The following is a 17,236-nucleotide window of genomic DNA, read 5'->3' as shown; positions in this document are numbered from 1 at the left end:
CTGAATCTAATTTACCAATTTAATGTCCTAATATAGAGTTCTGAAGATGGATAAAGACTTTTATTTTTTTATTAGAGAGAAAGAGCATGAGCGGGAAGGGGTGGAGGGAGAGGGAGAGAGAGGATCTCAAGTAGGCTCTATGTTCACCATAGAACCCAATGCAGGACTTGATCTCACCACCCCAAGATGATGACCTGAGCCAAAATCAAGAGACAGATGCTTAACTGACTGAGCCACCAGGCACCCCAATGGATAAAAACTTACAAGCACCATTGACTCATTAAATGCATGATTTAATCACTTAATTTCTGCTACTGTTGATAAAGAGCCAGTAAAGTGAGTTGTTGAGTTCTCAGGGGAAAGTGAAAATGTGATTCTGAATTTTATGTGTGTGTGTGTGTCTGTCTCTGTGTGTGTGTACACACTTATTTTTATATATGTAGAAAGCAGAGTTGGATTCTGGTATTTTCCCAAATGAGGTTCTTGCACAATTCTCAGGATGGATTTTCTGGAACATTTGGTTGTCAGTCTGTTGGTGGCATCAAACCTGCTGCAAATGGTGCAGGAGCTGCTGTTTCTGCCACATGAGGATTTGATGGCATAATCCACACAATCTGTGAAATCAATCAGAATGTCATAGGTGAGTCGATCAAAACACCTCAGGGCTTCCCTTTCCTGTCCACACAGTGGCATTACTATCAGAGTCTGGTTTTTCTTCTCTGAATTGGGTCTCCAGTCAACTTGGTGGGGTTTCTCTGGCATTCTGGAGCTCAGAATGGATCTTGGAAAAACATGCAGTGATAGCTCTTGGCATGAGGTGCTGCTGGCTGTTGCTGTGACCCTGTGAGTGGACTGATCTTACATGTGAATGACGGTGCCCCGCGAGTTGGAAAGCAAGGGGTAATGGAAAATCTAGAGCTCTTTTTCCAAATCAGGTTGTTTACACTGATGGCAACAACATACCCAGATCATGATTTGACCAAGACCCAACCATTTCAAAACCACATTGACCCAGAAAGGCAGGAACCCACCAGCAAACTAAGAAAAATGCTGGTCTTTCTTCCACAGACTCAGTGTGAAATGCAGTGTGTGTGTGTGGGGGGGGGGGGGGGTGCGGTGGTAAATAGAACCAGGAAGAGAAGAAACTTCAGCATTAATGCCTCAAAGACATTGCCCTTCTGGATTCACACCAAGAGATTTGTGGGAACAGCCTTTCCCACCTCTGTAACTCCAGGAGCAGAAGGGAAAGCAGGCCTAGACATTATGATAGGAAGGTTACTAAAGAATTTGCCTCGTTGGGGAGATGTTTTGGTCAATGCAAATGCAATGCTTCACTTAATGAAATTACAAGGTCATTAGGAATTGCTGAAAACTCTGACTTCGAGGCTCTTACAATGCGGAATTCCACAAAGAGAGTTAGTCCATCTCTCTTCTGGGGAGCAGGAGGTGTGGTGCAGCGTGGAAGCCTCAAAAGAAGGTAAAGAGGTACAGAATGGTGGAGAGGAGCAAGAGAAGAAAATAATCTCAACAAACTATTACTATTTTATGATTTGCCTTTGGATGATAAAAGTAACGAGCGACTCTTGGCCTTTTCATTCAATTCTCGGAAAATATCCTTGTCCTGTTCCGCCTACTGGCTCCCGGTCTCTTCTCTCCTCCCATTTGCCTATCCTCCCTCTCTGGGTGATGTTCTTTCAGTGACCAGGAGGATCTTCTGCAGATCTCTGGGTAAGAGGTGGGCAGGTGTGCACGCACAGGCCAAGACGTTTGAAACAGTGACTTTTCAGTGAGTCCAGGGAAGGTTGCTATGATGAGATAATGCAGCAAAACCTGGCGCTCTCAGGGACGTCTCCATTGGGAAGAATTCTCTGACCCGGGCTAAGAGAAGGGGCCCTCTGGGGGACTAAGGATGGAGAAAATTAGTTTGTCTCTATTGGTTGTGGTAGGCAGGATGCTATGATGATGCCCCTGTGTGATTCCCCCTGCTTGAGTATGGGTGGGACCCCTGCTTGTATATGATGGGATGCCACCTGTGAGCAGGTTCCTGAGCAGTTGACTTTGAGTTTATCAAAAAGGACATGATTCTGTAAATCTTTTTCCAAAGAAGACACACAGACGGGCAATAGGAAAAGATGTTTAACATCCCTAATCATCGGGGAAACGCAAATCAGAACCACAAAGAGGTATCACCTAATAAACCTGTGAAAATGTCCAGTATCATAAAGACAGGAAATAAGTGCTGGCGAGGATGTGGAGCTTCCTTTCCTGCTCCTCTGAGGGGAAAGTAGATTGGTGCAGTCAGTGTAGGAAACAGTATGGAGGTTCCACAAGAAATTAAAAATAGAAATACCAGATGATCCAGATATATGTGCCTCTATGTTTATTACAGCAGCATTTACAATAGCCAGGATACGGAAGTAACCCTAGTATCCATCGATAATGAACGGATGAACGAGATGGGCAGGTATATGATATTGGATATATTTTTTAATATATGCTGGAAATATATATATATATATATATATATATATATATATATATATATATATACTGGAAAAATACTCAGCCATAAAATAGAATGCGATCTTGTCATTTCTGACAAGATGAATGGACTTAGAAGTTAATATGCTAAGTGAAGTAAGGCAGGGACTGACAGATTCCATACAATTTCATACAGTTGGAATCTAAAAAACAAAACAAAGAGATTTTTAAATGGAGAACAAACTGGTGGTTGACAGAGAGGAGGTGGGTGGGGGAAAGGGCAAAATAGATGAAGGGGCTTAAGAGGTAGAAACTTTCAGTTATAAAATAAAGCAGTTGTGAAGACGAGGAGTACGGTGTAGGGAGTATGTCCATTATACTGTAATAGCCTTGCCTGGTGACAGGAGCACTTACTGCCATGAGCACTGGGAACTGAACAGAATCGTCACATCCCTAAGCTGTACACCTGAACTAACATAACTCTGTACATCAATCATACCTTATTTTAAAAAGGGCGTTATTCTGGGCAGGCTTGACCTAATGACATGAAGTATTGAAAGGAATCTTAAAGCATCGGGGGTTTACACTCTCTTGCGGCCTCAAAAGTAGAAGGCAGTTGTCGTGAGTTGCTCAGCTGAAAGGAAACCCATTCTGTATGTTGGCAAATTGAACACCAATAAAAAATAAATTTATTATTTAAAAAAAATAAAAATAAAATAAACAGGATTGAAAAATTAAAAAAAAAAAAAAAGGAAACTCATTCCACACATTCGCATGGAAGAGGATCAGAGGGGGGTTGGAAGGGGAGAAGGGCGGGGGGATGGGAGTGACTGAGTGATGGACACTGAGGGGGGCACTTGACAGGATGAGCACTGGGTGTTATTCTGTATGTTGGCAAATTGAACACCAATAAAAAATAAATTTATTAAAAAAAGAAAAGGAAGAGGATCAGAGGCCTCAGCTGAGTCCGCAGCCCCTGCCTTATCAGACCCTGAGCGGAGGAACCAGTGGGGCTGTGCCCACGCTCCTCACCCATGGAAACTGGGAAGTCATAGATGGGTGTTGTTTAAGCCTCTGGGTCCTTGGAACGTAGGGCCAGGGAAATCTAAAGACAAGCCCAGTACCCACCTCGTCAGTATGGCAACAGGTTACTTTGCACCCAAAGGAAGAGAGGGACACAGCGATGCAGAACTCAAGGACGTTTAGCAGGATCACTGTAACATCCAGGCCCTGGGGACAGATTTATAACAGGGATACGTGAGGACTAGAGATGACAAGATGAAAACACTGCCCGTCTGATTACAAGGCTAAAGGAGAAGCACTGGCCGGAGGTCAGAAAAAACTGGCTCCTCCAAGATGTCCTCCGACAGAGGAACGGATGGAGAAGCTGTGGTCTGTGCAGTGGAATGTTCCACGTTCCTCAGCCATCAGAAAGGACGGACACCCACCATTTGCTTCAACGTGGATGGAACTGGAGGGAATTGTGCTGAGTGAGATAATAAGTCAGTCGGAGAAGGGCAACCATCAAGTGGTCTCACTCACACGTGGAATGTCAGAAATAGTGAAAGGGGTTAAAAGGGAAAGGAGGGACAGTGAGTGGGGGAGAAGCAGAGAGGAGGACAAACCACGAGAACGGTTTTAAGTACGAGCATGAACGGGAGCGCTGGAATCAGGAATGCTCAGAAATCTCATCCTGTTCCCCAGTTCCTAACTGCGTGACCGTGCGGGCGGGAAATCCAAGTTCTCTGAAGAAACTCTCTTATTCTGAGTAAGCGGCAAGAAATAAGCTTGCCTACTCTAAGCACCGTTAGAGACCTCAAGGGGCAGTACGCATTCGTTTAGCAGACAGTCAAGGGGTTATTTTGTTGTGACTAGGCAGCACGCAGGACTCGTCTGGGATTAGCCTGGGACGAAGAAGAGCCAGAATGAACCTAGAAGAATGCTAAGATTCCAGGTCGGGGTGAAGACGAGGGGCGGTGAGACAGAACTACCTGAGCAGCACGCAGAGAGGCCAGAAGGGAGCTCGCATGGACGACAGAGAACAGGGAACTTGTGCTGAGAATGGCTAATAGACAGTGTGTATAGCCTTTTAGTAACAAAGATTCATTTTCATTTGGCCAGGTCTGTGCCACGGGAACACTCGCTCCCTTCCCTTATGCAGAGGCCTACAGCTCCAGGACCTACAGTGTCCGGCTTAAGTAGCAAGTTGGAGCAATAAGCCATTAGCAGAACATCTACATGAGGGCAAGTACTGCAGAGCAGTAGTGAGATACAGGCTGGGAACTGAGAATTTGCTAAGAGTTGGACGTTGAGGCCGGGAGGTGCTCGATCTTGCGAGAACATCCAGAGATGTGCAGAGGGATAATGGCTGATTTGCCACTTGTTGGACAATGTTCAAAACAGCTTTACTATTATTCGAAAACCAGGAGACTCCATCGGGGAGCCCTGGGGATGCAGAGGGACTGACATCGGGTTCCCCCTTTAGGGTGGATAACGGAGTTGGTGCTTTGAAATTAAACAGGAAAACAAATCGGCAATATGCTTAGTGCACTGACCAGCGAGAGTAGGTGTTCCATGACTATGAGCTTTCTTCTCACTTTCCCTCATCGCATCCGGAGAAACAAAGAGAAAGAGGAGATGCGGGCCCAGCTCTTAAAGAAAGATTGCCCTTTTTTTGCAATCATTTTCAGTTTCAAAGTGATTTATTCACCAGTCAGGAACTACGGAGTGTTACATCTGCCAGAGCCAGGGCTCCCATGACTTGCTTCCGTCCCAGTATCCCGGGAGATGAGGAGGCACTCACCATTAAAATAACCAGGAATGTGAGGCAGGCTCCTGTTTTTGTGTTTTGGCGGCACGCAAAGAAATTATATTTAAAATTATCCAAATGGATTACATTGTAAAAGACCCCTATTACGGCCAAGATAGAGCTGGCGATGTTTACTCCCAGGCTGCTTCTGATCTGGGAAGGAAGGAAAATCAATTCAACAATCCAGTGGCATCCACAAGGGTGTCCCCATCAAGCACTTCACACCCACAGCTTCTACCCCCACAGCCCTGCTGTTCTATCTTGAGTTCTCTACTGTCCCCTCACTTGTCTCTCCTCTCACGGCTCTTCCAGCTAGTTTCCTGCACAGACCGCAATATGACCCTGTGGTTTTCAAGCTTGAATCCTTCCGATGACACCAGCACAAGAGGAGAAACTCTTTTTTCCATGTTGGCTAGAGATGTCCACACCCAGCTCCTTGCCTAGCTCCTCCGTGCTCTGCTTCGGGTGCCTGACCACACACTAGTTTCTCCATGTTTCTTGTCTCGCACGCCTCCATGCTTTTGGTGGGTGACCTCCCTCTGCTCTGTATTCCCTTTTTTTGCATTCTCTTCCCTTGGAGGCTTATTCTAAGAACTAAAATTATCCAAGAAACCATGAGACGTTTAGTGTGGCTGTAGCATAAGGGAGATTTTAGTGGTTCTACCCGGACCGGATGCTAGAGAGACACTTGAGGTCAGATTTGGAAAACCCATGGAGATCGTGCTCCGGGCTGATCTCTATCCTTTGAGCAAAAAAACCTCAATTATGGTCATTTGCCAGCAAAAATAGTTGATGAAATCTGGGCCTTTGTCTTTTTGGGCTTTGCGAAAGACATTGGCATGAAAGTTAGGTTTTAAATTCGCATTTCCTTATTGAATAGCCTTATTGTGAATTCCTCTCGATTGCAAACTAAATGAAAATCCTTTCCAAATACAGTTAGAAGATACATTTTAATCAATAGGTCAATAAATATCATGCCACACCAGCACTCGGTGCCACTGTCATGGCCTGGATCTCAAGCTGCAAGGTCTGCTGGCCCATCTGACATTCCCTTTCAGGAATTCTCTGTATTTTCAGAAAGACTCAGCAACCACTTCCTCAAACTATTCTATGTCATATGAGTAGTTTTCTGACTAGCCAGGTTTTTAGGACAATTTCTGAAAGACCAATGCAACTGTGCAAAACTTACCATCTCTCCCGAGTGTCAAAAAACAATCTATTTTCTCCTCTTGTAGAGTACATACTTGGTTAGTCCTTCTTCTTTTGGGACCAAAATAAGCAACTGATAGATAAAGAAAGGAAACGTGACTCACCAGACCTTTCGTAGTTCTATTGCCGGCTGCAACTGACAAGGACCCTGAAGTAATAAACTAGTAACAAGAGAAAAAAATGCAGGCAAAAAAACTTTAAACAAATATTTGAAGCCAAGACCTCCTGAAACTTATCCCTACCTGTGATAAGTACGCAAAACAGACCAGTTATATTGGAGAAACACAAAAGATTATAAATAACTCTCCTCTTTTCCCAGAAACAACAGAGAAATTCTATGAGATGGATTCAGAAGGGAATTCATCAAGCCTTTCGAAAACATAAGTGCAATGTCATTTAAACTGTTTGAGGGCCTTGAAATAAAAGGAAAGCTTCTAAATTCCTGACCTGAAGGAACCCTAATATGCTACCAAAATTTACGAGTTTATAGCAGAAAAGAAACTACACATCGTTTTTATTTAAAGTGACTATTAAAAGTTATACACAGGGATCCCTGGGGTGCTCAGTCGGTTATGTGTCTGCCTTCAGCTCAGGTCATGATCCCAGGGCCCTGAGATCCAGCCCCACATTAGGCTCCTTGCCCAGCGGGGCATCTGCTTCTCCCTCTCCCTCTGCCTCTCCTCCCTGCTTGTGCTCTCTTTCGCTCACTCTTTCTCTCTCAAATAAATAAATAAAGTCTTTAGAAAAAGGCTATAAACGAAATAGTAGCAAAGAATGTTTCGAATTCCATATTCGATGCTGATTATTTTTTAAAAATTATAATATACTATTCCATTTGACTCCATCAGTCGGGTAATTACTGTCCATTGAGCTAAAACAGGTGGAATCAAGCAATTGGACCCCCTGCCTTAAACTATTTGATGTTTGAATTTCTGGGTTTGCTTTCCAAATTTGATTTTAAGAGTTTCAAAAATTGTATCTTAATATCAGACAAAGACTGATGGAAGGAAACAGCTTGGTACGTTTCTTCAAACCATTTCTAAAGACCAAGACATGGAGATGGTAAAGTTAAACTTAGTCACTTCTGGAAAAAGAAATAGCAGGGAGAATCATCCATCATATTATATGAAATGAATCATGACAATGTGACGTATTCCTTCAAATGTGCAGGTTTCTTACCATTGAGTATTATTACAATTTATAAACACAGATTTAAGGAGAAAATTCACATACTAATTGTTATTTATGTTTACAATGTTAAGACATAGAATTCAACATTATTAGTGACTTCAACACGATTGATAAAAGATGAAGAGTTCCATTTTCCATAATATGGTAATATGATGGAATACTTGTCTCAGTTTTATCATATTTAAGGAGGAAACACTAGGGCCATCTCTTTAAAGTCAAAGTCAAGAGAAATATGTAGATGAACATGTGTTAATTACTCTTCTTAATATATCAACCAAAATAACTATATAAGAAATATATTTGAGGAAAATGGTTACATTACTGCTATTCAAATATGTTCTGCTGCAGATCTCCAAGAATATGAATTAAAGGCTAGTGTAACTCTAAGAAAATTTGGTAAGACACATAGGAAGAACATTATATTCATAAATTATATTTAAAAACATATATATTTGTATGTGGGTGGGGATTTTTTGGTAAAGATTTGTTTAATTATTTGAGAAAGAGAGCACACAAGTTGGGGAAGGGGTGGAGAGGGAGAGAGAGAATCTCAAGGAGACTCCACGAGGAATGGGGATCCCAATGCGAGACTCAATCTCATGACACTGAGACCATGACCTGAGCTGAAACCAAGAGTCAGACATCTAGCTGACTGAGCCACCCAGGTGCCCCTGTATTTGAGTGTTTAAAGACAGGATTTAATAAGAGGACTTCACTCATCATAGCAAAAAATGTATAAAGTTTCTGAGAGAAAAAAAAAATTAACAGGGACTACAAGTAATGGAGAGGAGTAAAACTTTACAATGTTCCAAAGTCTACAAACGAAACCTTGAGCAGATAGACTCATGTGGGAATAATTGTCTAGTGTTCATCCTGGTGAAAGGTGTCTAGCTGCACTGGAGACTAAATCACCAAAAGTAAGAGATATTTGTAATTAGTTCTTGGTATTGGTTGTTGTGCTATGTAAGAGAGTAAAGGGAAGCACATCACAAGTGAGGTTTGGAAACAAGGTTGGAAGAATGATGGAAGGTAGCAGCAAAAATGTTCCACAAACTAAGCAAAAGCTCATCTAGTGGGATTACTACAACGGTCTGAGTGATAGCTCAGTTGGCACACATAGCTCCTGCAGTGCCTGGAAATCTACTGAACATGTGGAGAGGAAGGACATAAATTAGGAGAAGTGGTTTCCAAAGTGGTCTTGAAATGGAAATTAAAGGGGAAGCAGAAAATGAGAGTGGCTAATGTCTGCAAGATTGAAATCAGAACGACCCTGTTTGAGCCCTGATTCCCGTACCAAATAATTGGGTGATCTTGGGCAAATCACTTAATTTCTCCAAGACCCGGTTTCTTCATTCACAAAATGAGGGCAAAGGTAAAGCCTTTTTCAGAAGTCTGTGATGCTTGCACAAATGGGATTGAATATACAAAGCATTTAGAAGAGTGCTCAGAATACGGTAAGCACTGAACAAAAGTCATTATTGACATTAGTCTCATCAGACGTGTAAAGCATTGTACAGCGGCACAGAAGTAGCACTGCAAATGCTTCTCTTCAAATCTTGCACTTCTGTAAGCAGGCAGGGGGAGCAAAAAGCCAAGTCTATAATAAAACTCTACACGTTCACATCCTCAACTTTGTAGATAAATGGAAACACTTCAACACTACAATCTTCTAACATAAAACCAGTGTATACATTTATTTTCCTCTTGTCGCTTGAGAGCTGTATCCTGTTAGCACTCTTAATTTGCAGAGAAACTCTCTTGCATGTTATGTGGAGGGAAAACTTTTTACTTCTTAAAATTTCACTCAATTGTTCTTAAATTTCTGAAATAAAAGCAATCCAATAGCAGCTCCATTTGCTAGGATTTGATAGCTGACTATAAATTGCCTGCATACCAGCCATGTCTCCTATGCTTTCTTGTTAATGAACTCATTTTGTTCATGAGCTTCAGTGAAGCCTTCCCAGCCTACTTGAGAACTGAGTCCCAGTTAGTCCAAGCCAACAAAGGCAAATCCATTACCTTTGCCCAGAGTTGGTTTGGGAATATAAAGGATCTATGTGCACAAAACATTGGTGAACGATGAGAGAAATCGGGTGTGATATGCTAGTCATCAGCAATGAGGTCCTTGCACTCCTGAACCAACGCTGGAAATGACTAGCCCTTGGGTTTCTTGCTGTGAAATAATAATGCTTTCAATGTTTAATCCATTCTGGTTTGGGTCTTTTGCTACATACAACCGTAATATATCCTGATACATACTAAATATTTAATCATCCCAGTGTTCTAGGAGTCTTATTACTCCTACTTTAAATGTGATACGGTTAGGTCAAAAGGAGATTAAATATCTTTCTCAAAGTTATAGAACTATAAAATAGAGTTGGGGTATGATTCCAAAGCTCAGGATATTAACAACTACGTTAGGTTGTCTCCACCTATATCAGGAGCTATTCTACTCACCATCAGTGACCCCACTATTCTGAACAAGTCATGCTCTGCCAAAAGACTGCTTTCTTTGAACGGCAATGTGATACTGAGGTGTACTATTGTGAAGCTGAGGACCATCAGGGCAATCAGGATCTGCACAACCTAGAAATGACGAAGAAAGTAAATCTGATTATATCTCACCCCCTTTCCAATCACTAAGTTACCCCTCTTCTGCATCTTTTGAAATAGTTTGATGGCCTTGATATTTTCCTGTTACCTTTCTTTCATATAAAGGAGTATGGATACATTAACGTACTAAAATTGTCTCCTGGGATATCTATTTCTATTGACCCAGTCATTTTCAAGGTAAAAAGAGTGCACCAGGACCTACCCACAGGTGCTTTACTGACCCCTGTGACGCTACTTCTACTGTAGCTCTTGCTTTCCTTTGCACACGCTCAGAGAGAAATGATCCAGAAATTAGGAAATATTCTAGCAAGGAAAAATAATGTGAAGGAAGGAGCATGTGTACAGGAGAAGATAAAGAACACTATGATCTTTTCTTGACATCTGGGCCCTGAGGACATGAGTAAGTACAGGGGTCTAAAAATAGAAGCATTGGAGTATAATTATCCCATGGAAACAAAAGGATACAAAGGGTCATAATGATTTTGTCCCATTGGTTTAAAGCTTGGGCTAGAGCAGCAATGTCCACAATAGCCAAACTGTGGAAGGAGCCTTGGTGTCCATCAAAAGATGGATGGATGAAGAGATCAACCTCTGTAGTCACTCTCCTTCCACTTGCACTAATCTGTCTTTCTTTAAACTGTCCATTTCTTTTAGGCTCACCCTCTTGATACGCCAGAAGGAAATGCACAGAGAATAAGACTTTTCATCCTCTGAGGAGTAGGCTAAGGAGATTTCCCAGAGATAGTAACACTTGGAGCATCAGATATGAGGAGGATCTGTTGGGAGGACACCAGCTAGTGTGCATGTGGCCTTATTTTTTGTTGCTCTTCCCTGCTGACATTAAAGTTATCATGGACCACCCACAACCCCAGAATAGACCCAAAGTCACAGTTTTTTAAATACGATGAGATCAGAAGCAGGATGTAATAGAATATTGCATCACTCTTTAGTTATAGGGCCTGAACATCAAATACCATTATGCTTAGGGCTTGCTGATGTTATCTTGAAGCTAATGGGACTGAGTATTTGTCATCAAAACTGATCAGCTATGAGTTTACAACACAACTGGTCTGCTTCCAGATCTGCAACGCACTTACCCCAAGGGCTTTAGGTTCCCCCTTCAAGAACTTCTCTGATATCCCTTTATGCAGATGTGATCGTAGAATAGCAGACTGCTCTGGCTGGTACACACCAGAGCCAGTGCCTGGTGTGGTCCCTTCTGGTCCTTGTATGGTTGCCATGGCAGCAGAAAAGGAGCTACAAGAAGAAATGTAATTTAAGATGAGGTCCTGTTAATGCCAGGACAACCTGTCGTCTACATTCCCTTGCTTTATTATAATAGCTATTAGAACGTCTTTGCAAAATGTAGTTATTGCAACGGCCACTGGGAAAGTGGAACAAGACACACTTTACGGAGTGAGACAGAGAGACAAAGACACATGGGAAGAGAGGATGCCTTGTGTCATCAAGATGCTCGAAAGAACTGAAGAGAGGGGAATCTAGATAGAATTGAGGTGAATATGCTGGGCCCCTCAAATAGATGAAGTCTGCGCTCAGATTTCCCTCTCTGATTACAACCATTTCCCCCTTGGAAGATGACTTTTATCATAGGAATAAACTACGTGGAATCGTTTGTGTTCCGATTGTTTGGAAAGTGTTTTATGGTCCCCGTTTACTCCTTGGAGCACGGTTATGTACTCAGAGCTGGAAACTGCCTCAGAGTCACCTTTACTAAATATGATTTATCAGGAAAGGATGTTGAATTTTGTCAAATGTTTTTCTGCATCAATTGAGATGATCATGTTTGACTGTTTATGGCATTCTGTTAATGTGGCATATTAATTAATCCATTTTCATATGTTGGACCATCCTTGCATTCTAGGCATAATTCCCACCTGGTCATGGTATATAATCCTTTTAATATGCTGCCAAGTTTGGATTTTAGTTCTTTGTTAAGGATATTGGTACCGATAGATGTACGGATAATATTCTGTAGTTTTTCTTCTCATGTCTTTATCTGGTTTTGGTGTCAGGGTAATGCTGACCTTGGAGAATGACTTAAGGGGTGTTCCCTCCTCGTGAATGTTTTGGAGAAGTTTGATAAAGGTTGGTGTTAATCGTTCTTTAACTGTTCAGTAGATTTCACCAGTGAAGCTATCTGGTCCTTGGTTTTTCTTTGTTGCAAAGTTTTTAATTATTCATTCAATCTCCCTTCTAATAGCAGGCCTCTTCAGACCTTCTCTTTTTTCTTGAGTAAGTCTTGGTAGGCTGTGTGCTTCTAGAAATTTGTCCATTTCCTTCAGGTTATCCAAGTTGTGGGGAACCAATTATTCAGAGTACTCACTTATAATCCTCTTATTCTTTCTATAAAATCCAGACTAATGTCCATTTTGACTGATAATTTTAGTTATTTGACTCATCTTTTTAGATAATTTAGTTAAAAGCTTGTCAATTTTGTTGATCTTCTCAAAGAACGAACTCTTGGTTTCATTGATTCTCCCCCTCCCCCTTTTTTTTTCTTTGAGCTTTGTCAGGTTTTAACTTGTCCTGTTCCTTTTACCCTCTCCCAATTCTGTGGTAGCCCTGAAAACTAGAAGCCATAGAATCATGGCAGCTGTAGACACCAGCCACCGTACAGCCTGTGATGGGGTTTGAACAAAATTAGAAGTCCCTTAAAAATCCCCGTCCCTAGAGACTTGTCACTGTTTGACCTGTTGGGAAAACATCTGGGAAAGCTCTACTCATATATCTTGTCTTTACTTGCTAGGACTTAAGGTTTATTCAGTGACAGAAGTCCAAACCCCAATGTTTTGTCAAAAGAAGTCATCAGAAATTGTTTTTAATTCACAGCTTCCGGTGGCAGTGATACAGTTCTGGTAAAGAAAAAGCTGGATTACAAAAAAAATAGTTAAAAGAAATAAAAAACACAGGAATGAGATTTTTGCAGGGATCTTGAAATATTCTTGGTATATCTTAGTATATCTTGATATATTCTTATATCCCTGGGAATCTAAAAGGCCATGCACATGTGTACGTTGTATGTGTGCTCAGGATTGACCTGAGGAGTCCCTAATTCCTCAATGATGGCTTTTCTTGGGGCTCTGTGCAAGCAAGAAATAACAGCTATAGAGAAAGGAAACGGAGCTGTTAACTGCTGGAGTATTAATGTTGTCCAATGAACATACACATACATGACCTAAGACAAAAGGGTAGGTGACTTAAGGGGAGTGGGCTCTAAAAGTTATCTGTTAGGGCAGCCCCGATGGCCCAGTGGTTTGGCACTGCCTTCGGCCCGGGGTGTGATCCTGGAGACCCTGGATCGGGTCCCACGTCGGGCTCCCTGAATGGAGCCTGCTCCTCCCTTTGTCTCTGTCTCTGTCTCTGTCTCTCTCTCCCTCTCTCTCTCTCTATCTGTCATGAATAAATAAATAAAATCTTAAAAAGAAAGTTATCTGTTAAATCATTAGCTGACCATTAAACTAATCAAGCATAAATTCTAATGTGTATAGATTACAGAGAATACAGACTTCACAGAAGAGATCTGGCAGTCACGACACAACAACAACAAACAGCAATGACAAATAGCCACAACACAATGACTACATGGAATGGGGGATTCCTTGAGAAGATCAACAAAACTGGAAACTCAGACATCACAAGAAAAATTGTGAGAAGAAATTACTAAAATCAGGAATGTAAAAGCCAACATGTTACCAATCTTTTTTTTTTTTAAGATTTTATTTATTCATGAGAGACACAGAGAGAGGCAGAAACACAGGCAGAGGGAGAAGCAGGCTCCATGCAGGGAGCCCAATGTGGGACTCGATCCCAGGTCTCCAGGATCACACCCTGGGCTAAAGGCGATGCTAAGCTGCTGAGCCACCTGGGCTGCCCCATGATTACCAATCTTACAGATAAAGAAAAAGAATTAAAAGGGAATACTATGAATAACTATATGCCAATAAGTGAGATAACTTAGATGAGGCAGTTAAATTCTTATAGAGACACTAATGAAACTGATGTAAGAAGATGGAAGATGGAGCTGTATAGATCTATAACAAGAACTTAAATTAGGGTTTAGAAAATTCGTACAAATGGAAAGACCGGGTGGCTCAGCGGTTGAGCTTCTGCCTTCAGGGCGTGATCATAAATGGAATCAATTTCTATTTATCTATCGATCTATCTATTTATCAAACTGATAAAATAGAAGCACGAAAGGAGGCCTGGCCTTGGATGGTTGCTTGGGGATGATGATGGGAAAGTCAAAACTGAGCAGGGAGAAGGTCTGGACTAGGAATCAAGACATCTGGTTCCTGGTCCTAGTGTGACCCTGGATAAGTCATTTCTCTTCTCTGGGTTTCACTGACCTCATCTGAGGAATGACTGCATTAGGCACAGTTGCCTCAAGCTACTTTCTGATCCCAAGGATGACAAGAAACTACAAAATCTCTTTGCTCAGGGGGCTTCCTCACAGGCAGCTTTAGTCTATGGCTTGGTGTCTCACGAGTGGTGCCCCTAAATGGTTGGAGAACTAGGTCAGGCCGCAGTGTACCCCAGGGCCGCGTAAGATGCGACACCTCACCTTCACATGACATCATCTCCAGCAGACACTGCACGTGGCAGGTCCTTTCTGAATGCTCAATTATAAAAACGATGTCAGAGACAGAGAGTAAAGACCACTCAATAGTACACAAAATTTCTAATGAAAAGTGCAAAATATTGCTTTCGGCTTCTTAAGAGCCTAGGGATATAGGAATCAAACAACCTCATCCGACATCAGCCTCTAGGAGCCTGTCTTTACCCCTGTCCTCTGCAGCAAAGAATGCTCTGCAACCCCACCCCCCAAACATACACTTAAAGGGGCACTAGACCCACCCCGACCCAGAATACCAGCTCATGCTCTGAAACGAGACCTGATCCTCTCTCGTTCCACTCTCAGGGATCCTAGAACCAGTGGATGAGAAAACCATCAGCCCCAGAGCCTAGGAAGGCATGTCCCTACCTTTCTTCAAGCCTGCAATGCCTGCAGCGTGTCTTGTGAGTGTCGCAGACCCCAGGCAAGTGCCTTCAGCCCAGATACAATACTTGCCCCCGCTGCACACCTCGGTCAGGTCAAATCTGCATTCCTCTCCTGAGTATTTCTGAACCCCAAAGGCAGTGCTGAGATGCACAACTGGTTCCTTCTTTTGTGTCGGAAGCGTTAACTGATTTAGTGTCCCTAATATGGGTGTGGGTGTCTGTTGTGAAATTTGCTGAACAAGCAATGACAGCCTCACACAGTCTTCTATAGGAAAAGAATAGCAGGTACAATACTGTGTAGGTAGTGTGTGTGTATAGTGTAAAATCACTGTGTATATCAGTGGAAATCAGTGATTAAGGAGTTACTATGGGTCAGACTTTGCTCAAAGGTCTTTATACACACAAACTAATTTAATGGCATTTAAAACTCATTTAAAAAGCTCCTCTTCACAACTTCACACATTTGCACCCCTCTCCTCAACTCCCTACAGAACTGCATGTTCTGTATTGTGCATATACACAATTTGAATGTTATTTACATGAAAATCCAACATCAGGGATGAATGCCTATGAAGTAGCAACACGTCGATGCATGGCAATGATTAATAAGACACATTTCTAAATCAAAGAGGCATCTTGTATCATAGAAAGAGCCTGATACTAAGACAAAGCTAAAGCCAACCATTTACTCCCGGCCTTATTATTTCTCTAAAATAAGGTTCCTCATTTGTAATATGATATTGATATTTTGTATGGAGGAGAAAGGTGTCTGAATATGCAGAGGAGACTTCCTAAAAGAGCATCACAGTGGGGACCTGATGAATTAGCAGGAGAATGGAAGGAGGGTTAGGGGAGGGGAGATTCCAATAGAAGCAATAAAATGAAGAAAAACCACAGAGCAAAAGAGATCTCTGTGCATTCAAGAAACTGAAAGAGCTTCTTAATCACTGAAGGAGAGCACTGGAGCAGACCTTAAGAGGAGTCAGACAATTCAGGGCTTTGGAAAGTATTCTAGTAATGAGAATTTATAAAGTCTTCACATTAATGAATGCAATCATCACCAGATTTAAAACTGATTGGATGTTTACTCTGTGTTCGGACATTTACTTCAGATGTGTGTCTACTTCTGTTTTCACGGAAGCTGAAACTGGAGCTCAGGCACGTGCACAGAGTTGCTGTAGGTAAGGCTGAAATCCAGTTTTGCCTAAATTCAAAAGATTGTGTTGTTTGGAATCCTCTGGAGTTATCCTTCCCAAAATGAAGGGAGAAAAAGTCTTTCAGAGATGGTAACCTAGGCACCAGCTAGAGAAACAAAGGAAGAAATAACACTGGAGTTCCAGAGTGAGGCTGACGGAAGCCCGGGTTGTGCACAGAATAGATGAGGGCTACTTGAACCAGCACCGGAGCTACCGAAAGGCGAGAAGTGCAGGAGTCTGAGAGACGCTTAGGTAGTCGTCATGGTCCTACTTGCTGGAAGAATGGATGTGCAGGATCAAGAGCAAGAGCGGAAAGGGTGACACTCAGATTCTACTTTAGGGAACTGAGTGAGTGATAGGACCATTCTTGAAGGCAACGGACATGGCCAGGGACAGGGTTACAGGTACAAACGGCAAAATTTGGGGCATGTTTAGTTTGGGTTATGTCACGACCTTCAAATAGGGCTGGCAGTTCGGCACTGGGTACCAGGCAGGAGCCAGCGAGGGAGAGCAGGCTGCTGTTGCAAACAGGAGGATGAGATCCCCCAGGCTTGGAGGTGAAGACAGAGAAGACCAAACCCTTTGAGAGAAGATGAAACCAGTTCCCAGAGGGCTGTGGAAAGAGAGCTCCGCAAGGTATTATGAAAAGTAGGAAAATGTGCCATCGCAGATGCCAGAGGCTACGGCGAGTTTCATGACCTTACAGGAGATGCTGAGA

General features: G+C 42.3%; 1 protein-coding gene across 2 annotated transcripts; it reads right to left on the bottom strand.

Annotated features, from left to right (window-relative positions):
- Positions 1 to 272: 272 nt before the first annotated feature.
- Positions 273 to 15,496, bottom strand: LOC140615350 (membrane-spanning 4-domains subfamily A member 4A-like). 2 transcript variants are annotated; one of them, XM_072795243.1, is made up of 7 exons: positions 15,306 to 15,496; positions 11,401 to 11,560; positions 10,148 to 10,276; positions 6,604 to 6,660; positions 5,285 to 5,443; positions 3,610 to 3,711; positions 273 to 614 (listed from the first exon to the last, which is right to left on the bottom strand). In XM_072795243.1, the coding sequence occupies exons 2-7, from the start codon at positions 11,542 to 11,544 to the stop codon at positions 525 to 527; spliced, it is 681 nt and encodes a 226-aa protein (XP_072651344.1). In that variant the 5' UTR covers positions 11,545 to 11,560; positions 15,306 to 15,496; the 3' UTR covers positions 273 to 524. The 2 variants fall into 2 exon arrangements, with proteins under 2 accessions (XP_072651344.1, XP_072651345.1); XM_072795244.1 differs by having other exon boundaries at positions 15,406 to 15,494.
- Between the last annotated feature and the right edge of the window lie 1,740 nt (positions 15,497 to 17,236).

Source organism: Canis lupus, chromosome 23 (assembly GCF_048164855.1).
Source record: "Canis lupus baileyi chromosome 23, mCanLup2.hap1, whole genome shotgun sequence".
In the NCBI taxonomy this organism is placed as follows: domain Eukaryota; kingdom Metazoa; phylum Chordata; class Mammalia; order Carnivora; family Canidae; genus Canis; species Canis lupus.
The sequence above is the reverse complement of the archived record's forward strand: the minus strand, read 5'-3'. Positions and strand labels throughout refer to the sequence as shown.